At 47.4% G+C, this 24,893-nt stretch overlaps 1 protein-coding gene across 1 annotated transcript; it reads right to left on the reverse strand.

Annotated features, from left to right (window-relative positions):
- Positions 1–1,409: 1,409 nt before the first annotated feature.
- RPL3L (ribosomal protein L3 like) lies at positions 1,410–23,886 on the reverse strand. Its single transcript, XM_083154915.1, has 12 exons — positions 23,853–23,886; positions 21,421–21,690; positions 17,341–17,387; positions 10,832–11,024; positions 9,705–9,873; positions 9,310–9,445; positions 9,020–9,206; positions 5,726–5,886; positions 4,436–4,537; positions 3,584–3,679; positions 2,227–2,346; positions 1,410–1,521 (listed from the first exon to the last, which is right to left on the reverse strand). The coding sequence occupies exons 1-12, from the start codon at positions 23,884–23,886 to the stop codon at positions 1,465–1,467; spliced, it is 1,572 nt and encodes a 523-aa protein (XP_083011041.1). The 3' UTR covers positions 1,410–1,464.
- Positions 23,887–24,893: the final 1,007 nt, after the last annotated feature.

A 24,893-nucleotide genomic window follows, 5' to 3' on the forward strand; every position in this document is an offset into this window, starting at 1 on the left:
GTGGCCTATTTAACAACGAGTGAAAATATTGTTATCACTCATTACAAATCTTACATGGTTTTCCATCCAATCAGCTCCTGACATGTGTTTGAAAAATGACATGAGCTGATTGGTTTGAACAAATAAGTAAGATTCATAGGGGTGTGTGCAATCCCGGATCACGACAGCAAATCGGCTGGCAGGATTTAATGTCCCGCCTGCCGATTGGTGAAAAGGGGGCATGTCCACGTAAACAGCCATGGATTGCCAAAATACGACCAGGATCACGACAGTCCACGGCAGAACGTTCTGCTGCAATATCTCTTCAATGCTGTCGGTAATGACAACATTGACAGCATTGAATAGGCATCCGCCGATATTTCCCCCGTCCAAAATAGCGGCAAAGGGTTGCATACCCCCTAGTGAGTTATACAATAATATCACTCCTTGTTAAATACGCCCCTTAGTGCTTTGTGATGGGAGGAGCCAATTTTGCAGAGAATTTCTCTGTGTGACATGATGTGAGCTAGGGGTGTTCTGTAATAAACATGTAAACTGTGGCACGATGGGAACTGGGGCAGTGTGGCATACTGTGAATAGGGGGCACTTTGGCATAATGTGAACTGGTGAGCACTTTGGCATACTGTGAATTGGAGCATTACAGTGTGTTCAACACATTTGCGGTACTTACACATTATACTATAAAAGAACATCACCAGCATATAATTTGATCTTATTGGTTGGGTCCCATACAAGTTCGGTGGCCGAACTTGGAGATTTTTTAAAGGGGCAATCATTTACAAGGCAAAGCCACGCCTTGTAAATGATTTCCCCTTTTAAAAAAAACTCTGAGTTTGGCCGGCATCCGGCATGGCCACTGAACTTGGAGCCTATTACATTTGGCTCATTATCTGCTCTACAACCCCACCACCACCACTTGCAAATAAAAATGGCTACTAGTCACAAAGTCAGTATCTCAGCATGCAATGTGATAGCAGAGGAGGGGGAGGATGTCACAGTGCAAATAGAGCTCAGAAAGAAATTTTGAAGCCTCTCTGCGCATAACATCACTACACCAGTTGACTGTGGTTGCCATGGTAGCTGAGAATAAAAAAGATAAAAGGTACTTATGTATTATCTGGGCTCCCATGTTAAATGCACCCCATTTTTTAATACCCCTACTATCCAACTACGCATGGAGTTGATTTTATATAGTGTGGCGAGCGCAGCGAGCTACCGTGCCCGAAGCGTGGCAAGCGCAGCGAGCCCCGCGAGGGAACGCGGTCTCATAAGAAAAACGAGAGCCCAGATATTACATAAGTACCAGATAAAATAATAAATAAAAACGCTTCCTGTAGTCTAGAACATCTGATTTCTTTTCATGACATAAAAAAAAAGTGATAGAATATTATGAAAGTGAACACACCGAAGTCATCCCTTATTTTATTGCCATTTTGCAGAACAAAAAACGTATTGTGGCAACATCTAAAGTGCCTCAGCTGCCTCCGGTTTATCTATTATCATATGTTTCTTCTGGGGTCCCTGTGTGGAGAAGAATAAGTTAAAGGCATATCTTAAATTCAGTATAAAACAGTTTTCAAGCTTATGCCAATGTGAAAGTATTTAATAACAACTTTATGCTGCAACCTGGGCCGTAGCAGAGCGAAAATATACTGTGCCAGCCCTACCCCACGAACATGTGGCATCATGACATCACAAGCAGGGGGTGGGGCTACTGGGGCCAGCTAAAAGCTGATCATCCAGAGCACCCTAAGGATGCCCCAATACAGGTGCCATGGGGACAGCAATGGCCCCGCCCCTAGGTTCTGGCACTGCCCGCAAACCCCTCCCTAGTTACAGCCCTGACTACAACGATCCACTAGTAATGGAAGCCTTTCTATATGTACAGCCTATAAATTCATTGAGATCCAGTGACATCACTGAGCCACAGTGAGTCTCAGTGATGTCACTGGGCCCTAGTCAATTCTTGATGCTTCCAATTGAGTGGGATATATCTGTGTGTACAGTGACAGCTACATGCTCAGCTGACTGTGGAAGGTTTGCCAAAAGTTAGATGTGCAATAAATATACTTGCGTTTTTTGGGGAGTTACATTTAAAGGTGTTGACTATAATGATCAATCAGATTTTATCTACCATGACTAACGCCGTTTATGTAACAACACTAACTTCCAATACATAACCCCAGATATTGGAAATGTTTCGGAATGATCTGGACGTTGGCTTACCATGAACGCTCGCTTCTCCTGGTCTGTTTGGAAGCACCCGTGGCCAAACTTTGATGTGGTGTCAATGAATTTCAGCTCAATGGGTTCCAGGTCACGGCGGCTCACATGGACCAATAGGGACTGTGGGAGAGAAAGCTCAGCTGTACAAAATGCGGCAAATGGGCAAGGTTGACAGTCAAAATGTTGACATGGGGTTTTTCACTTTTTTCGAGCCGACAGGCGGTATTTCATGCCCTACCATCCACTAGGGCATGATGGGAGAATAAAACGGTGAGCCTGAAGCATGGCAAGCACAGCGACATCTCAGTGTCCATGTCGACTATGTTGACATTCGTGTAAAAAAAGAGTGAAAAACTCCATGTCGACCTTGCCCGTGTCGACCTAATGCTTGTGCCGACCTAATGACCTGTCATCCTAGACCCATATCGACCTACACCCATGTCCACCTTTCTGCATGTCGACCTAATGGTGTCGACCCAATGCTTGTCCAACAACTTCTTGTAGACCTAATGATCCATACCCACCATAACATTCTACATTTCTGTTGTGTTCTGCTCTGCACCTCCACTTGGAGACTTGTGGCGCCACCTCCTGGCTCACAATTATAATTGCGCAGATGGACAGAAAAAGTGTCAAATTAACATATGTAGCGTTTGAATTAGCAGTATATTATGGGGCATCTCTGAATTTGGGTGAGTTTTTGACAGCTTTACCTAAATCAGGTTGATTTTTTTTTAAATACTGTATAAAATAAAGCCTGTCAAAATGACGGCTTCTGCAATTAACTATGACCTGTGACAGTTTTTCTTTTTATTTGAGCTGTGACAGTTTTTAGCCCACAAACTCTCCACCCCACCACCCAGTCCCTATGTGTTCCTACCTCCAATCTCTGTCTTCACAGCTCCCTACAAAAATTACTTTCTGTTATGACATCTTTTAGCACACAAAGGAGTCATTTGGTCTGTGAAGTGGCCTCATAGAGGTGAGGAGTAGTTAGCCTTTTATGTAGATTACAAATCTGCACAACCTAGTAATCATACAAATGAAGGAAAAGCGGTAAAACATGAAACAATCGTAGCACGGGTGAGTGTATCCACACATACGCACCAAATATATGGGGAGCGCAGGGTTGCAGTTTTGTAAACTTGAGAGTGATCGGGGTTGTTTACTGTGGTAACTCAAGTATGGGGGGGGTTTGCAGGAAAGTTCAAAATTCAAATAGGGGAGCCACACCCACTGCCAGTGAGTCGGTTTGAAATGGCAGTTGGTGGCAGTGGGTGTGGCTTCCTATTTGAATTTTGAACTGTGCTGAAGCCCCTCCTCTGGATCCGCCACTGGTTGTCTCCATAGCACTCACCTTCCTGAGAGTGAGAACACGCTTCTTACTTCCCACAACGCAGCCTTTAAGCATGATGTAATCATTGTTCACTTGCCCGTAGTGTGGGAAACCTCCCTGGGGAAAGAGATGAAGCATGATGAAGTTGGTCGTCACCCACACACACACACACACACACACACATTGTGGGGCAGATGTACTAAGCCCTGGAGCCAAATACATTAGAGAGAGTTTACCAGCCAATCACCTCCTGACATTTTTCTAACACAGCCTGTAACATGGCAGTTAGGAGCTGATTGGTTGCTACTTTAATTCTCTCCACTTTATCTCTCCCCAAGGCTTAGTACATCTCCCCCACAGTGTTTGCGTCTCAACATGGTCCCAAGTCCGCAGTGTCCCATCCATGTCTATCTTCACATTGGGATAATCCTATACACGGACCAGGCTACAAAATAAATCCCACACTTCAGTATGGATGGCCATCCACCATCCATGATTCCAAATGTGGTTCATGACCGATGTTAAATACTTTTACCATCGATGGGGTGAACCAGTTGGTTTCCCTCCATCGATGTCACAGCAGAGCCAATGTTTTTTTTCTCAAGGTTCCAGGACACGGAGCATAGCTCCGCCCCCTGACAACCCTGAAGGCCTGATCCACATTAAGATTGGCCCATGGGCCAGTCAGTCAACAAAACTGGACGACCATCAATAGATAAAGCTAGCAATGGTTATCCAACACATAGTTTGTTACTATCGATGGCTGGATGCAGTATCGGCATCAATGGCAACCATTGTTGGCGACTGCACCGATAGCCATCCCTATCAGAAAGTGCTCTAAGAGAGTAGGAACGTGCTTCAGTGTATACGCACCAGTGGTGTGATGGACTTGTCGGTGATGTCATACTGTGTTGCTGCATTGTTCTTCACAACTTTACCATCCTGCATATGTATACCTTGGCCGATACGATAAATCTGCAGGGAAGACATAAAGGCAGAGTGCGGTGAGACGAGGGCTCAGTATCCTGCTGCCGTGGTGTAGTAACAAGCCTGGCGTGACCTAGGGAATAGTATCAGAGTTTTCAAACTGTAAGAGTCCAGCGCTAAACTCTCACATTTTGTAAACTCGACCAATGTAATTGAATCAGCCATTAATCCCAGGCCAGGGTGGACTAGTTATGGCAGGGGTGGCCAAATCTGTCCTCAAGATCTGCCAACAGTTCATGTACTGTATGTCAGGCAACCTGTGGATCTATAGTAGGAATGAATGCAGCAGATTTGAAAATGTGACAGTTAGTAATGACTACAGCTGTGCACCAGCTAGGTGGTCTGGGAAATGTGACAGTTAGTAATGACTACAGCTGTGCACCAGCTAGGTGGTCTGGGAAATGTGACAGTTAGTAATGACGACAGCTGTGCACCAGCTAGGTGTTCTGGGATATGTGACAGTTGGCAATGACTACAGCTGTGCACCAGCTAGGTGATCTGGGTAATGTGACAGTTAGTAATGACTACAGCTGTGCACCAGCCAGGTGGTCTGGGAAATGTGACAGTTAGTAATGACTACAGCTGTGCACCAGCCAGGTGGTCTGGGAAATGTGACAGTTAGTAATGACTACAGCTGTGCACCAGCTAGGTGGTCAAGGAAATGTTACAGTTAGTAACGACTACAGCTGTGCATCAGCTAGGGGATTTGGAAAACGTGGACCGTTGGTAGATCTCGAGGACCGGTTTGGCCACCCCTGAGTTATGGGGTAGTGCTACAGCCACAGGGACCAAGAAAATATGTGCCCGGGCTCTGCAATTACCTCCCAGGCTAGATAAAATAAAAATCTATATATAAAAAAAGGGGGACCCCACATCTTTCCCCCCCCCCCCCATATATTTGGACCAGTGCAAGGCTGTTCAGCTGTGTGTCCGGCTCCGGTGAAGCTCCACACCATGAGAACCAGGGTGCAACAGTGAGTACAGATGCATATCTTTCAATATACCAAATCCACTGGTTACATAACTGGTATTTGCCTATAAAATGTTTCAATATCAACATGTGCACCCGCATCCAAAAGATAGAAAAGTGTATTATACAATGCGCTACATCAGTCTATAGATCTGTAAGGTGATTTGCATTTACATCCATGTATTACGGGTATGTCTATGCGTTACCTTCTTGTTGACCTCGGTACGATGGTGATAGCCCTTTTGGCCAGCCCGGGCTATGGTATAGGCAACACGAGCTGGATGCCAGGCTCCGATACACGCCACCTTGCGCAGCCCCTTGTGTGTTTTACGGGGTAACTTCTTGTTGTGCCAGCGCGAGGTTACACCTGAGTGGTAGAGACTGATTATACCGCCGGCATCATGAACCAGAGCATCTCAGCACATGGCAATTATAGAAGATGCACATGTGTCATTTATGTTGCTATGATGTATATTAATCAGGATAATACCCATCCTAACTCAAAAATAGAGGAGCAAAACCAACTGACAGTGAGTCAGTTAGTAATGGCAGTTGGTGGCAGCTGATGTGGCTGAATGTAGTGAATCACGATACCCTAGCCACGCCCCCAGCAGTATCATGCAGTAAGCTCTGCATTGTATAGCGGAACATGGCTACGATGCCGGGTCTCAGCCACCACGCTCCCTTGCTGCCCCCTCACCTTCATCCCAACCCCCTATGTGACCTCATACCCCCCTAATTGGGGGTGAGGATCATTGGATAGACAGCAACTAGCTCGACAAGCATTAGGTGGACATCACTGACTGAAGGTCAACATGACGGAAGGTTGACATGAGGTCGACAAGGTCATATGGTCGACACAGTATTAGGTCGACGTGGGCAAGGTCGACAGTCAAAAGGTCAACATGGGGTTTTTCACGTTTTTGCCCCAAATGTCGACACAGTCAACATGTACACATAAATAGTCAACATGGACACCGAAACGTTGCACCGCGTCCCCTCGCATGGCTCTCTGCGCTCGCCATGCTTCAGGCATGGGGCCTCGCTGCGCTCAGCACACTATTTTATTCTCCCACCACTCCATAGTGGACAGTAGGGCATGAAATACCACCTGTCGGCACATGTCGGCTAAAAAAAAAGGAAAAACCCCATGTCGACCTTTTGACTGACGACCTTGCCCATGTCTGCCTAATGATTTGTCGACCTTATGACCCTGTGGACCTAACCCCATGTCGACCTAATTGTGTTGACCTAATGTTTGTAGACCTAGTGATTGTATCCCGTAATTGGTTGGTTTTTTATCTCTCTCCAGCGTTTGATGCATCTCCCCCCTATGTGTACAAGTGATGCATCTCCCCCCTATGTGTACAATTGATGCATCTCCCCCTTATGTGTACAATTGATGCATCTCCCCCTTATGTGTACAAGTGATGCATCTCCCCCCTATGTGTACAAGTGATGCATCTCCCCCCTATGTGTACAAGTGATGCATCTCCCCCCTATGTGTACAAGTGATGCATCTCCCCCCTATGTGTACAAGTGATGCATCTCCCCCCTATGTGTACAAGTGATGCATCTCCCCCTATGTGTACAAGTGATGCATCTCCCCCCTATGTGTACAAGTGATGCATCTCCCCCCTATGTGTACAAGTGATGCATCTCCCCCCTATGTGTACAAGTGATGCATCTCCCCCCATGTGTACAAGTGATGCATCTCCACCCATGTGTACAAGTGATGCATCTCCCCCTTATGCGTACAAGTGATGCATCTCCCCCCTATATGTACAAGTGATGCATCTCCCCCCTATGTGTACAAGTGATGCATCTCCCCCCTATGTGTACAAGTGATGCATCTCCCCCCTATGTGTACAAGTGATGCATCTCCCCCCTATGTGTACAAGTGATGCATCTCCCCCCTATGTGTACAAGTGATGCATCTCCCCCCTATGTGTACAAGTGATGCATCTCCCCCTATGTGTACAAGTGATGCATCTCCCCCTATGTGTACAAGTGATGCATCTCCCCCTTATGTGAACAAGTGATGCATCTCCCCCTATGTGTACAAGTGATGCATCTCCCCCTATGTGTACAAGTGATGCATCTCCCCCCTATGTGTACAATTGATGCATCTCCCCCTATGTGTACAAGTGATGCATCTCCCCCCTATGTGTACAAGTGATGCATCTCCCCCCTATGTGTACAAGTGATGCATCTCCCCCTATGTGTACAAGTGATGCATCTCCCCCCTATGTGTACAAGTGATGCATCTCCCCCCTATGTGTACAAGTGATGCATCTCCCCCCTATGTGTACAAGTGATGCATCTCCCCCCTATGTGTACAAGTGATGCATCTCCCCCCTATGTGTACAAGTGATGCATCTCCCCCCTATGTGTACAAGTGATGCATCTCCCCCCTATGTGTACAAGTGATGCATCTCCCCCTATGTGTACAAGTGATGCATCTCCCCCTATGTGTACAAGTGATGCATCTCCCCCTATGTGTACAAGTGATGCATCTCCCCCCTATGTGTACAAGTGATGCATCTCCCCCCTATGTGTACAAGTGATGCATCTCCCCCCTATGTGTACAAGTGATGCATCTCCCCCCTATGTGTACAAGTGATGCATCTCCCCCCCATGTGTACAAGTGATGCATCTCCCCCTATGTGTATAAGTGATGCATCTCCCCCCTATGTGTACAAGTGATGCATCGCCCCCTATGTGTACAAGTGATGCATCTCCCCCCTATGTGTACAAGTGACGCATCTCCCCCTTATGTGTACAAGTGATGCATCTCCCCCCTATGTGTACAAGTGATGCATCTCCCCCCTATGTGTACAAGTGATGCATCTCCCCCCTATGTGTACAAGTGATGCATCTCCCCCCTATGTGTACAAGTGATGCATCTCCCCCCTATGTGTACAAGTAAAGCATCTCCCCCCTATGTGTACAAGTGATGCATCTCCCCCCTATGTGTACAAGTGATGCATCCCCCCCCTATGTGTACAAGTGATGCATCTCCCCCTTATATGTACAAGTGATGCATCTCCCCCCTATGTGTACAAGTGATGCATCTCCCCCTATGTGTACAAGTGATGCATCTCCCCCTATGTGTACAAGTGATGCATCTCCCCCCTATGTGTACAAGTGATGCATCTCCCCCCTATGTGTACAAGTGATGCATCTCCCCCTATGTGTACAAGTGATGCATCTCCCCCCTATGTGTACAAGTGATGCATCTCCCCCCTATGTGTACAAGTGATGCATCTCCCCCCTATGTGTACAAGTGATGCATCTCCCCCCTATGTGTACAAGTGATGCATCTCCCCCCTATGTGTACAAGTGATGCATCTCCCCCCTATGTGTACAAGTGATGCATCTCCCCCCTATGTGTACAAGTGATGCATCTCCCCCCTATGTGTACAAGTGATGGAACCACCACGGGTTCCAGTAACACATCCAGCAAGCACCGTCCACTACAATTCTTTATATGTAGCCACCTTTCATCCCTTTCCCCTTGGTAACTCCAATGACGTCGATCATCTCATCCTGGCAGAAGACATTGGTGACCGGGATCTGCTTCTCCAGCTTCTCGTGGGCCCAGTCTACCTTCTCAGCCACGGTTCCGCCATTCAGCTGGATCTCCATCAAGTGGGCCTTCTTCTGCCTCAATGGCAGCAGCTTCATCTGCATGGGGCAGACAGTCAGAGCGCTGACTCATAGGGAAAGCCAGTCAGACGACTGAGCTCATGCACCGGTCACCCGCCCTTCGTCCACCAATGTGCCTCACCTGTGTGTGCAAGACGACCCGGATGACCTTGCAGTACTTCTTCATGGTAGCGAAGTCCTTCTCCAGTTGCTTCTTCCCTTCCTCGTCCTGCCATTTCTTGCAACATTTGGTAAAGGCCTTTTTCTTGCTCTTGTACCTGCAGAATAAAGAGTATTATAAATCCACAGGGGCACCCAAAGTAATGTGCACCCATTACTTTTTAAGTGCGCCCATACTACCGTTTGGGGACGCGTAAAGCAAAGGATTTTAGACATTTCTTCTCACTGCCTCCTGAAATTTTTCTCCTGCGAGCAACAATTGAATTGCTCCATGTTACGCCCTCTAGTGGTAGGTATGGTGGGGGACAACAATTGAATTGGCCCCACGTCAGCTTGTTCTGTCCATAGGGCTCTCACCAGTTCCTGTAGAAGCGTCTCCTGCACTCATCACTGATGTGCTCCGCAAATATGGTCTTCAGAGTCCGCAAGCCCCGTGGGGTCTCCACATACCCCACTATCCCCACCACAATCATTGGGGGTGTCTCGATGATCGTCACAGCTTCCACCGCCTCACGCTTGGAAATTTCTGAAGTGATGGGACAAAAAAAATCAGTTTCTAACAGTTGAATTTGTTTCAAACAATGCGGCCCCCCCACGACGACGACGACGCAGTGGAGAAGTTTGCCAAAGCAGCCAATCAAATTCTGTTATTTATTTAGAACACAATCTTTGATATGACAATTAGAAGCTGATTGGTTGTTTTGGGCAACTAGTCTAGTCTAAACCAGTGGTTATCTACTTCAATCCTTAAATCATATTTGCCTAGTCTCTTGGATTGGCTGGGTCACTCTCAAAAACGTAGCCACGCCAACAGCTACTGTATATAATGTCGGCAATCTCTGCATTATATAGTGAGGAACTGGCTATGATGACTTGTCTCAGCCACCGTGCCCCCCCAGAATACCCAATCACCCCCATCCCCACCCCCTGTGAACCCCCACAACTCTACCCTTCCCAGGTATCCTGACGTGGCTGCCCTCTTTTGAAGAGAGCAGTCAGGAAATCAGCAACTATGCCTTAAGTAAACCCAAAAGGTTATGTTTTAAGGATTTCTGTCGGTGCAAACAGGCGGGATAACATACTGACCCATAAAATAGATTCTCACCTGTGCATTAATAAAGAAATCCAGAAAACATGACATGTAGGGATTTGACTACAAAGATGGGAGTTCTATTGAAGATGGGATGTATAATAAATATTGTATAAAGGCTTTAGGGAGTATGTATGAGGAAACGCCAGATTTTGGGGGGATTTAAAAAAAATGTATGATATTACTAAGCCCCGCCCCAAATCCTCTATTGGGAAGCGTCAGGGCTAAAATGACAAGCTTCTAATGGAATCTCATCATATTGGCCCCACCCCCGTTGACCTGCAAATGGTAGCTTTGTAATATCCTTCATACTCTCTCTTCTGGGTACTCAGAAACCCTCCCTGTGTGTATTACTGGTACGAATATCCTTGTATCCTCTGATTGCTGTACATACTGAGTCCTGGTCTGTGGATCTCTCGCAGAGTGTGGGTCATGCCGGCCTTGTACCCCATGAAGGCTGTGAGGTGGACGGGTTTACTTGGATCATCCTTGGGCCATGTCTTCACTTTGCCGCGATGGCGCTTGCTGCGCTTGTGGGGAAGGAAACCCAGGTGGCCATGCCGGGGGGCTGAAAACTTACGATGAGACTATAAAGGATATTAAGGAGAATATAAATCAGTACATGTGGATAACGGTGGCTTTTTAGTCTGTTCAGTGCTTCTCCTCTATCTGCTGCATACATAGTGGAGCTGATGTGGGCTGAGTTTTTTTTAGCTTATTCTGGAAAAAACACCGTCCGCCTCCGCTCCTGTCCCTCCCTATGAACGCCTCTGCAACACAGCAATGCAATGCGCATGTGTAGAACGGGTACTGTGATTGCAGCGTAGAATAGCGAATGTCTCTGCCTGATTGAAACATTGCCGTGAAGACACGCCCCCTTTTAAACCAAGGTCACACCCCCTTTAAACCTGAGGTCACGCCCCGTTTTAGCGGGAGCAGGCAGTTAGCCAAGCACAGAAATCCTGATTTGATACTGCTAAGTTGGGAGGAATGGGACTGACGGTGACCCATGAAAATCGGGACAGTTTGGAGGTATGGCTTACCTCCAAACTGTCCTTCTCATGGATGCAGCAATTAAAGTATACAGATGGGGCATGGCTCATCTTTGCAGGGGATGGCGATGGCGAAGCCAGCCGCCATCCCCCGCCAGCCGCCATCTGTATAGTGAGAAGGGGATACGCGCGCATGAGAGGCGCGCGCGTCCCGCTTCCAGCGCTTCCCCCAGGTCACCGCCGGCGGCGACCCGGGGTCCCCGTCGTCTGCCCGCACCCCCCCCCCCCTAACCCTGTCCGTCTCCCTGAAGCGGAGACGGACAGGGTTCTCGTCGCCCCGCCGACGGAGATTGAGACGCTCGTGCGCGTGAGACACACGCGCGTCTCAGTCAGATGGTGAGCCGGGCTGCTGGCGGATCGCCAGCGGTGACGTTCTGGTGATTCGCCAGCAAAGAAGAGGCCTGCCCCATCTGTATAAGCTTCTAAAGCGAAATGTCAAAAAAATTTATCAAAGCAAAGGAGAGAGTTAAAGGGGATTATTCTGGTTCATTCGCAAACGTAAATTCACTCTCTAATGGACAAAACCATGTGCACTGCAGGTGGGGCAGATGTAACGTGCAGAGAAAGTTAGATTTGGGTGGGGGTGTGCTTCAAACTGATATCTATATTGCAGTGTAAAAATAAAGCAGCCAGTATTTACCCTGCACAGAAACAATATAACACCCAAATCTAACTCTCTCTGCACATATTAGCCCCACCTGGGGTGCACATGGTTTTTTCCATTAGAATGAATTTGCCTTTGCAAGTGAACCAGAATAACCGCCAAAGTGAGGAGATATTAAGCACCAGCCAATCTGCTCCTGTTAGGTTACAGGCTGTGATTGAAAATGACAGGAAGGAGCTGGTTGGTTGGTACTTTGGGCCAGATGTATCAAGCTTCAAAAAGTGATAAAATGGAGAGTGATAAACAACCAGCCAATCCGCTCCAACCCAAGGGCGTAACTACCATAGGTGCAGGGGATGCAGCTGCTATGGGGCCCAGAGCTGAGGGGCCCACTTTGCCTGTCAATGTGCTGTGTACATTTTTAACAATAGGTGATAAATAGGGGCCCTTACAAACTTTTGCTATGGGGCGCCACTGCTCCTGCCTGACATTTTTCAAACCCAGCCTGTAACATGACAGGTAGGAGATGATTGGCTGGCTGTTTATCACTCTCCCTTTTATCCCTTTTTGAAGCGTGATCCATCTGGCCCAAAGAATCTCTCTCCAATCTTTAATAAATCTCTTCCAATGTTTCAAAGAATTCCCACCTGGAGCAGGTCTAACAGCTCGTCATAATGAATGCAGTGTGCATAGAGGACGGTGTTGTCCTGTGGTAATGCTGAGCTGTAAAATGATCCCTCTGCTCCCCCTGAGGTCACTCTCCCGTAAATATATCGGCTTATTTATACTCCCATTGCACACGAAGTCACAAGGCCCACGTAAACAGCAGCCGGGACCCTTCTCATGCACAGAAGGGTGAAGATAATCTGGTATTTGTTAAAATGATCAGTCCTACCAAATAGTATCTTACATTCTAATATGGTAATTATGGCACGCTGCCATTGCTGCTGCTGATATTAAGATCAAATCAGGCTTGTCTACCCTCCTGGAATTGCCGGGAGGCTCCCGAAAATTGGGTCCCCCTCCCGGCCCCCCGGGAAGGTCGGCAATCATGCCGCTTTTGCTTGGCAGCCCCCGCAGCCCCCGCACCTAATTACCGTTTTTTCATGGGTCCGCGGCAAGGGGCGGGACTAAAATGATGCAAATCGTGTCATTTCGCATCAGTCATCAGCCCGTCCCCTGACCTGAAGATCCGGCTGCCCTCTACGGGCTTCTCCTGGAGAGGCTATCCGAAAAGTCAGCAAGTATGGATCAAATGACTGCATTTATTATGCAGTATTCAATGAAAAAATTTGGCATGTGCAGCAAATCCTGTTTAGGATTTGCTGCACTGTCGCCGCGTTCCGGAGGGCTGGAGCATTCGCTGCCAGCCCTCCCTGTCACCGTATTCAATGTCGCAGGGGCTCGCTGCCAGCCCTCCTTATCTCCCTATTCAATGCCGAAGGGGCACGCTGCCCCTGACGGTGAATATTAACCCCAGCGGCGGATGCCGCAGGGAGCCGGGGGACGGCGGCAGGCAGGGAGATGGAAGTCTCCCTGCCTGCCCCAGAATGTATGTGGTTGGGGAAGAGGACTCCCCGGGACCCAGGCAGCACAAGCTCCCGGCCTCCTGCTGGCTGTTTGTGAAAAAAAAAAAACATTTTTTTTATAAATTTATATATATATATATATATATATTCTCCAAAAAACAGGCGTCACTCCGGGGCTTTACGTGTAGCAATCAAGTGAAGTTTATTCCTTCCACGGTCAGAAATAAACTTCACTTGATTGCTACACGTAAAGCCCCGGAGTGACGCCTGTTTTTTGGAGAAAATATTTGTGGACACTGCACCACTGGGAAGGCACCCGGGCAGCAGCATTGCTTGTTAAGAGCGGGGAGTGCCGGACACCCACACAAAATAAATATATATATTTATATAAATATATATTCATGTGCTGTAGGCACATGAATAAAAACAGCATGTCCCTTCAGATAATAAAATTCCTGATTTTTTTTACACCAAATTTTTTTTAAAAAACTTTATTTTAAAAGTTCACACTCCACTTCACCATAAAAAGATGGTGAATGCTACACGGTGACACATGGCGAAAATCAATTAGAAAGCAATTCACCATCTTCTCATTGAATACACTCACGGCGAATCACATTGAAAAACCCAATGAAAAACCACAGCGAATTGCGGAGACTATCATACGGCGAATTGTCCGTCACTCACTGTTCGCAGACGGTGAAAAGTGCACGTTGAATAGGGTGATTCTCTTTCTGACACGAAAAATCTCCTTCCCACGCGAAAATAGCACAAATTCGCCGTGAAACATGGCGAATTGGCCTCATTTAATACTGCCCATTGTATGAAATAGCCACTGATGCATGGTCTAACTGTGGCCAGCAGGGGGCAGCCAACATGCTAGGGGGCACTCTCTCCTCTGTGTAAACACCTGGGATGAAATATCCATGACTGCCATAGAAAGTACAATGAATGGATCTTGGAGAATTAGTTACTTTGTCGACGGTAGAATGTTGACAATTAGTATGTGGGTGGCGCGATGCCAATGGCATAAAGCTGGCACGATACTTATGCTAATGAATGCATATTGACCATGTCAGCATTACAGCTTTCCCACATTCTACCCTCCAACAAATCACATGGAACTGCTAACCAATCAGAACTGATAGCCGATGCCCAGCCAGAGTGAAATCCCGTCCTGTGCAAGGCGATGATTTCCCCAAGTGTGTGTAGTCTGTGCGTAACCCAGGAACGGCTTGGCCTGTGCATTAGAATCTGGCTGTTTAGGTTTGAATAACCCCCATAGACCGGATGAAACCATTGCAAATTTGGCGCGGCATGGGGAAAGCATTTACATAGGATGTGAACATTGATGGGAACCAACCAGGGATCAGGTTCCTGTGTGCGCATCGCCGGAGAGCGCACTGTATACAGTTAGAGGGCAACACTGTGCTGGTTGTTGCATGAAGAACTCAAGGCTAATTTACAAGGAACAAATAATACCGGCCCATTTGTCTGTCCCCATAGCTAATTTCATTGGTGAGCTGTCCATATGAAGACAGCCAGCAAAGGCTGACCTTCGCTGGCTGCTGGCAGGGCGATTGGCGCCCTGCGGTCGTTTGGGGGTGGTTACCCAACGTTTTCTTGCTGTGCCCCAGAAACCGCAGGCATTCCCTTCTCCGCACGGCCTTCGTAGCGGCGAGTAAGTCTCTCCGCTTGCGGACATGGGGGAACCCATTTGATGGTGAGCGATTCCGAATGGATTTCCCATGTGTGCACAGCTGCAAACGCATTTGCAGCCGTGCGCATGGGCGGGATTTTAATCATGCGAGATGGCGTGGGGCTGTGTTTACCTGCTCGCAGCCCGGCAACCAGGTCCGAATGAGGCCCATTGTCCTATCAAAGCTATCCATGCCTATATTGATGGGTTTGTGGATACTATCAGGGCCGGCGTAAAGGTCCACACGCACCAGATAACGATGATGGGGAAAATCTCTGGGATATAAATCACTCAGTGCATAAAAAAAACAAGTGTTTTTCGGCCAATTAAGCGATTGTCCCCAGGGTGGACGACCCTCCGTAGCAGGATGTTACGGAAAGCCGTCCACTACCTCGCTCATCTGCTGGTAATACTGACCGGGGCAGCAATGATGCAGGAGCGCACGCACTGGGTGGCTTTCACGCTGAGGAAAGGAGGAAACTGAGCGGATTTCACGCTGAAAGTCGACCAGTGTGTTTGGGGCTTTAGCCTTCTCGACACCCTAGACAAAACTTCAACCTACTGCCACCCTTCCCCAACATAACACTGTCACCAATACCCACTTCCCAGACTCTCAAGTGAAAGTATGGAGGTGAGGTGGCAATACAGCCGCCACCTGCATTAAGTACAACAAGAATGTCTTCCCCATAGAAATTTTTATTTACTGATAGACAGACTCGATGGTGCCCCCCAGATCCTGGTGCCCTAGACAGCTGCCTAATGGTACAGCCAGCCCTTGATGCTATTGGAAACTACATATCATATGGCGAAACTAGTACCGGTGGAAACAAGTAAAAAAAAAGACCAATCTACTAACAATATTAAGTCGCTCTCCTCATCCTTTCATGAACGTTTTCTCCTACAATTAAAGAGGCAGGGGCAAACGCAGGATTTTCAGAAGGGGGTTTCCAGATGGGCGAAGCAAAGCACGGAGATGGACACTTAGGTGACCCAGTATATGCCGGGTCAGTTAAAGTATTATAGATAGACCAAATGTATATTAATAATAATAATAATAATAATAATAATAATAAAAAAAAATATATATATATACATACATACATACATACATACATACAGGAGGTGTCTACAGCAGTGTAGGCCCCTGGGCATAACAATGTATTGGGGCCCCTACAGATCCTCCAGCGGTAGGGGTGGGGGAAGCTTTGATGTCCTGCGGGTGGTAGGGGGTATTATATCAACCGCTCAGCATGTAGGGCCTGGATCAGTAATTACCACTAATTACCCCTTTACTGCACAGATGGTGGGAGATGGGGTGGGAGAAGGGGGCATTGGGCTGAATGAAGGGGCCCTGATACATAACTTCCAGGGTGGTAGAGGATGTTTAATATGTAGAGGAGGGGTGTATAGTGGAGTGGGCTTATTATCTATAATTTTCTGGTGGGAGGACAGCTTGCATGACTGCAGATATCTCCAGTTCCCAGAAATAGATTTCTTAGATTTTAATGGAATTAAAACTACAGAATCCCACCTACCAAATGGTATTGGGGACTAGGGGATCAGAGTTCAGGAGGCAGAGCAATCTGCCAACGAGACTATAATACTACATACCAGGTGTGTGGAGCTGGAGCAGTAAAGGGGTACAGTCGACAGTCATCATGGCAAGAAGGTCAAAAGGCCGAAATTAGTTTTTCATGATTTTTTTTTTCCCACTGACTTGTTCATACTTTACCATCCCAGCGGGCACAGAAGGAGAATATAATAGTGTGCCGAGTGCAGCGAGGCACCGTGCCCGAAGCATGGCGAGTGCGGGGGACCCGGTACACTAATACGGTGCCCGTGTCAACCTATGCTGACACAAACAACAAAAAAAGTGAAAAATTCATGTCGACATTTTCTCATGTTGACCTTTTGCTTGTGTCAACCATTTGAACATGTCGACCTAATGCACGGCGAACTATTTTCCGTGTTGACCTTTTGACTGTCGACCAATAGTCATGTCGATCATTCGACCCATACCGGATTTATCATGGACAACTGATCAATGAAACTGCTTCCGTAAGCACCTGCACAAGAGCAGAAGGTCACATGTTCACCCTAGGTACCGGGTAGAACTTCCCGATCACTGGGTGCTGCTGTTCGGGGCGGGTGAATGGGTGATGGGCAATATTGAACAATAGTGCCTGGCGCTGATCAGCTGGTTCCCTGGTGCTGATTTCTACTTGAATAAAGGACAATCTGCAGAAGCCACAGCATTGAAGAACCACCCTCCTTATACACAATACCGGCTTTCATCAGGAACTTACATTTGTACTACACAAATACCCTGCTTCCATAGGAAAAATGCATTTGCACCAAGGGCTTAATTCAGGTTGGCTCACAAAAGCAAAAATCTCTCTCTAATGGGCAAAACCATGCTGCACTGCAGGTCGGGCAGATGTAACAGGTGCAGAGAGGGTTATATTTGGTTGGGGTGTGTTCAAACTGAAATCAATATCGCAGTGTAAGAATGAAGCAGCCAGTATTTACCCTGCACAGAAACAAAATAACTCACCCAAATCTAACTCTCTCTGCACCTGTTACATCTGCCCCACCTGCAGTGCACATGGTTTTGCCCATTAAAGAAGGAGTTTGCTTTTGAAAACCAACCAAACTCAACCCCCCCCCCCCCCCCAAGTCCATGACTAACATTTTAGAAATATGAAACAAAGGGTTTAGACAATGATCCCCATAGGCTGATGCTATTAACACGTTATTGCTAATTGCCATGCACTGACAGAGACAGACATACAGACCATAGGACTTGTCCCGGAGCTGACTGACGAGGGAAAGAGACTTCTGCCAAGAGATCATCCAACTCTGATACTTAAGAAGATAGAGATACAAATTTAGCAGCAGGCTTCATAGCCTTCTATATTCATTTCAGTTGCCAGGGGTATGCTGGGAACCTGTGATATTAATCAGAGCGCTCAGGGGGAAGGTCAGTGCTTATTTCATCCCTGGGGGACGGTAACCTACAAAGGTGGCTCCATTCATATAGTGAGAGGCCACTCAGCGTCGTATCACCTGGGTGACAAAGAGGGAATGAGCTGGGTTCTCACCCTGAGTGATTGTATACTAGTCTTACAAGTGGATATTGGAAAAGCAATGCAATAATATGGGAGAGAGACATATGCACACAGGGTTGTACAGCCTTAATCTATAGACACAATTCAGACAGCTGCCAAGTACGAATTAACCACCCTGTTCTTCTAGAACTTACCAAGATTTGGTTCAAGAGCTGACACTCTAGGACAGTGATGGCTAACCTTGATACTCCAGCTGTTGTTGAACTACACATCCCAGCATGCCCTGCTACAGTTTTACTATTTGCCCATGCTAAAACTGATGCAGGGCATGCTGGGATGTGTAGTTCAACAACAGCTGGAGTGTCAAGGTTAGCCATCACTGTTCTAGGAAGTCCTTGATTTGTAACACAGTATAATGACAACTGAAATGTATCTAATACCGCTTTCACACTGCCAAAAAGTTTCAAAACCCGGTTTTCTTAAACGGTATTTAAAACGGGTCTGAGCCTTCACATTGCAGTAGATTACCGTTTTAAATACCGTTTAAGTACCATTCACATCAGTCAACCCGTTTAATCCCCTGAACACGTTTCAAGGCAGAATGCAGGGGACAGCCTATCACAGGTCTGTAATCTGTTGTTTTGACTAAATACCGTTTCAGAGCCATTCTCACTGCATAAAAAACGGCTCTGAAACGTGTAGGACTCTGCTTTTTAAACGTTTTGAAATACCGGTTATCTTTAACCGGTAAATCAACTGGCCCTTTCCCACTGCAGCCTTAAATGTTTTGAAATGGGGGAAAAAATAGCAATATACCGTTTAACAAGTGCGGTGTGAAAGGGGTATAACTGTACTAACTGTAAATAAACTGTGAACTGAACAATTTCCAGTATTCACTTATGTAACATATATAGAGGCCAAGCCTGTTTGACTCGTGAAGTCTTTAAGAACACAAACACAGAATAATTTAAAGCAGTGGTTCCCAAACGTTTTGCAATCACGGCGCCCTAGAGCATCAAAACGTTTTCAAGGCACCCCTAAGCCAAATGTTTCTTATTGAGAAATTTATTTAAAAAAAATATTAAATTAAGTGCATTGTGTTTATATGTCACAGTTATCTGGTGAGGGACAGGATTTGCTTCTGTTTGTCCACATATATTATGATTGGCAGCCACAAGCACTGGTTTTGCCTGGTACATTGGCCATTAATAATATGAACTGATCCTGGTCCACCAACCCAAGGCACCCCTGCAAGTGTCCTGAGGCACCCCAGGATGCCTAGGCACACAGTTTGGGAACCACTGGTTTAAAGTTTAATATGACAAAAAAAAATTGAAAGTGAGATTTATATTCATACAGGGTTCTAAACAGTGGCGTAGCTACAGGGGTCGCAGCGGTCGCAGATGCGACCGGGCCCCTGAGCCAGGGGGCCCAACCCCCGCCACTGTCCTGGAAGAGGGAAGGGAACAGAACGCTCCCGTTCCCAGTGCTGCTTTGCGGGCCCGCGTGCGTCACGCTGTGGACGGGACACGGTGGCCGTATATGAGCTGTGATTGGCTGCAGCGGCTCGCCGCTGCAGCCAATCACAGCTCATATACGGCCACCGTGTCCCGTCCCGCCCAGCACTGTCATACTCAGCTGCGTGTTTTACTGAGCAACCAGGACCTGGAGCCTCAGTTGAGACGGAAGTGGGGACACGTTTTACTGCCTCCTGTGTCCGCACAGCTGCTGAGTCCTGTCTCTAGTGTCCAGAGCTAGGACTAGGAGAAGTAACGGAGGCAGCTGACATTTCAGGTCAGGGGGCATGTTTGTGTTGCACTCACTGATCATCTACTCACCACAGTATCACACCTGTGTCATCTAATGCTTAGTGGTTCCCTGGGTGTCTGGTGCGCCCTCATTTATAATGCAGGCTCATTACCCTTTGTTTCAGCTTGTAGTGATATGTGATGTGTATGTGTCTGCATGGTACAATACCAGCTTATCTGTCAGGGTTGCCTACCTGACCCTCTCCATCAGGGAGAAAATGCTCTGTTCCTGGACTTCCCTGTTAATGTATGACTGCCATCACCTGTGGGGAGATAGGTAATTGATAAGAAAGGTGTTTCACCACAGGTGATGGCAGTCATACATTACCAGGGAAGTCCAGGAACAGAGCATTTTCTCCCTGAAGGAGAGGTCAGGTAGGCAACCCTGAGATACATATGCCAGGCCCTGCTCCAACCAGAGTTCTTTCCTAGGGGGGTGTGACCGCCGCCGCCTACAGGTAAGTCTCCTCTGTTTGTATTTGGGACTTGACTTACTGAGCAGCTTCTTTTAAACTTGCCAATTTTATTTGATTTTGCCAGGGGGATTTAAGAAAGTAAAACAAGGTGTGTTGGGTATGACGATATACTCAACATGATGAGTTTTGCCTGCTCAATAAATAAACCCATTGGTGTGGTGCACTTTGATAAACTAGGGGGGGGGGGGGGCACTTTGATAAACTAGGGGGGGGGGGGCCCAAGCTGACCTTTCGCACCAGGGCCCACGAACCCTTAGCTACGCCCCTGGTTCTAAAGCATTACACCGCGGACATGACTAAATATTAGACTATTTCTAAAAGTTAGGGTCTTTTGAACAACTCTCCTTGCGGTCACAGACAGAACAGAAACGTCTCTGACTTGGACAGAACCGCCTCACAGACAGGACAGAACCGCCTCCTGGACAGAACAGAACTGCCTCGGACTTGGAGAGAACCGCTTACGGACAGAACAAAACCGCCTCCGACTTGGACAGAACCGCCTCACAGACAGGACAGAACCACCTCACAGACAGGACAGAACCGCCTCACGGACAGAACAGAACCGCCCCTGACTTGGACAGAACTGCCTCACGGACAGAACAGAACCGCCTCACGGACAGAACAGAATCACCTCTGACTTGGACAGAGCTGTCTCACGTACAGAACAGAACCGGCTCTGACTTGGACAGAACCTCCTCACGGATGGAACAGAACCGCCTCTGACTTGGACAGAACAACCTCACGTACAAAACAGAACCATCTCTGACTTGGACAGAACCACCTCCTGGACAGAACAGAACCGCCTCTGACTTGGACAGAACCTTCTCACAGACAGAACCGCCTCTGACTTGGACAGAACAGGCTCTCGGACAGAACAGAACCACCTCTGACTTGGACAGAACAGAACCGGCTCTGACTTGGACAGGACCGCCTCACGGACAGAACAGAACTGCCTCTGACTTGGACAGGACCGCCTCACGGACAGAACAGAACTGCCTCTGACTTGGACAGAACCGCCTTACGGACAGAACAGAACTGCCTCTGACTTGGACGTGCATGTGAAAGGGTTAAAAAAAAAAGAAAACCTGGTCTGTCAAAAAAATTCCCATAAGTACATCTCAAACTCATCTAGTAACCAACCGATTCTGCTACCACTAGGATTTGGTTCAAGAGCTGACACTCTTTAGAAGTCTTATGTTATTGCTTGATTTATCCCACAATACAATGGGTGTGGATCAGTTGGTCACCAGCAAGTTGTTAGACAGTCATTAGGTTGACACCATTAGGTCGACATGCATTTAGGTCGACATGGGTTGGGTTGACAGGGTCATAAGTTCGACATGGTTATTAGGTCGACAGGGGTAAGGTTGACAGGGTCATTAGGTCAACAGAGGTCAGGTCGACAGGGGCATTAGGTCGACATGGGTAAGGTCGACAGTGAAAAAGTCGACATGTTTTTTTTTCTTACAGATAGAGAACAGACCCTTGTTTCGTGCCACACAATTAATAATTGTTATGTCTGAGCTGCCTAACTTACAAAACCCCTTGTTGGATGGGGGAAAGGAAGGATATGGAAATCAATTGTAAGATGGCGCCCTTTATACTGACCTTTATAATTAGATCAGTGAAGCCTTGTAATCGTTTTGAGAACAAGCAAAGTAAAGTCCATAATTCTCAAACGTTTATTAAAAGTCTCTTTATCCACACAATGTTAGTGGCTGTTCCAGACTATTATAAGGTTCAGATACTTCAAAATTGCAAACAAGAATTCCCAATGCGTTTCGTCCCTACGCGGGACTTCATCAGGGGTTCGGAGATAACATAAACGTTACTTCACACACGGAGTATATCCACAATAGAGTGATTTAATAGGTCCTTGTATAGAATTCTGAGATACACTGTCTTTTAGACTCTTTTCATTCGAGAGTCCTTGTATGGGCCTCTGAATTCTCATAAACGGTCATATATTTAAAAAGTTTAAATGTCTGCTGACAGCTCCATGCATTTAGGTGAATCTGATACACGGTTTCTCAAAGCCCACAATATATTTCTAGTAGAGTATGCTGTCTATACTCAGTTAAAATATAGATAAATTCTGTACAGCACGGGTGTCAAACACAAGGCCCGCGGGCCAAATCCGGCCCGCCAGACCTCATCATGTGGCCCGCGCGATGAGATAGCATGCAGGGGCAGTGTGTCTAAAACAGGAGTGCTGCGGGCCGCGTCCACGGCCGCCTTACCTGTTCCTCCACTGTCGGCGGCCATGTTCCTGTAGGCACATATGTATGCGGCTACAGAAACATGGCCGCCGGCCTCCACGGCTACGTGGAGGAGGGCCCGGCCGCCTGTTCCCTCTGATGCCCGGCAGTGACAGACACTGGGTGGGGACGTCATGACGATGACACCGCCCGCCCATGCATCTGTAGAGAAGTAGGAGCAGGCAGGGAAGCTGGACTGGGAGTCGGGGACAGTGTGGCCGCAGCAAGCAGTGAAGAAAAGCTGGAAGCCGCAGCAGCTGCAGGACAGACGGAGAAACAGTAAGTGAGGATGAGGATCACACTCACAATAAAAAATATATATATCTGCTGTTTCCTGAGGTGTCCCCGTGTATAATAATAATAATGCCATGACACCACAGGCTGCTCCTCCTGTATAATCATTTATGTGTCATGGCATTACTTTTATTATATTATACAGGGGGAGCAGTCTGTGGTGTCATGGCATTATTATTATACAGGGGGAGCAGCCTGTGGTGTCATGGCATTAATTTTATATTATACAGGGGGAGCAGCCTGTGGTGTCATGGCATTATATTTATACAGGGGGACCTACAGATACAACCGGCCCTTTGAGGGTGACCAAACTGCTGATGCGGCCCCCGATGAATTTGAGTTTGACACCCCTGCTGTACAGAGTCAGGATTATTCAGGATGCAATTCCCACTTTCTGGAGATGTGCACTGGTAAAAGGCTCTGTCAGAAATAGTTTTTTTTTTTTACACTTATGTCGACACAGTCAACAGAAACACTAAAACGTACCAACGCGTCCCCTCGCATGGCTCGCTGCACTTGCCATGTTTCGGCCACGAATTCTATTCTCCCACCATGCCCTAGTGGATGGTAGGGCATGAAATACCGCCTGTCGGCACATGTCGTGTCGACATGGACACAAAAACGTACGGCCACGTACCACCACGTTCGCTGGGCTCACCATGCTTTGGGCACACTAGTTTATTATCCTTCCACGCCCTAGTGGATGGTAGGGCATGAAATACCGCCTGTCGGCACATGTCAGCTCAAAAAACAGTAAAAAAAAAAACATGTCGACCTAATGACCCTGTCTATTCGCGACCGAAAACGGGGCGCTGCTTAATTAGCATAAGCCACGCCCTCATTTGCATAGACCACTCTCCCTTTTTTGGGCGCTCGCGCGGAGTGTCCCTATTCTGCTATGAAGAAAGTTAGGAGGTATGTGTATAGGTCATTGGTACGGCCTCACCTAGAGTATTGTGTTCAGTTCTGGAGGCCATATCTCCAGAAGGATATAAATACATTAGAGACTGTACAAAGAAGGGCAACTAAAATCGTGCATGGCCTACATCACAAAACGTACCAGGAAAGACTAAAAGATCTTAATATGTATACTTTAGAGCAGAGAAGGGAAAGGGGGAACATGATAGAAACTTTCACATATATCAAGGGTTGTAATACAGGCTTGCCTACCCTCCCGGAATGGTCGGGAGCCTCCGGAAAATCGGGTCCACCTTCCGGCCTCCCGGGAAGGTGGGCAAGTCTCCCGGTTTTTGTTCACAGCCCCCGCTCCCCCCATGCCAGCTGGATTAATTAGCGCAAATCGTGCCCCCCCCCCCTCCCCTCTCCTCTCCCCCCCCCCCTCCCCTCTGCCTCACTGAACTGGCTGCCCTCTCCCGGAGGGGGCAGCCAGATAGTAGGCACCCCTGCTTTATCTCCACGTCGCGGCATGTAAATACCGCAATTTGTGGCTTTCGGGGGCGGGGCTAATGATGCAAATTGCAGGATTTTCAGTACTGGGGACGGGGCTTGGTGATGACTAGATCAGGCCCCGCTTGCGAAGTGCTGGTGATAGTCTCTTCCCCGGGCTTCTCTCGGAGAGGAAACTTAAAAAGAAGGCAAGCATGTTTTGTACTCTGTAATTGGACGCTGCAGATCCCTTGGGGCGCCATGTAAATAAAGGATAATAAT

Source organism: Crinia signifera, chromosome 7 (assembly GCF_055691185.1).
Source record: "Crinia signifera chromosome 7, ASM5569118v1, whole genome shotgun sequence".
NCBI lineage: Eukaryota > Metazoa > Chordata > Amphibia > Anura > Myobatrachidae > Crinia > Crinia signifera.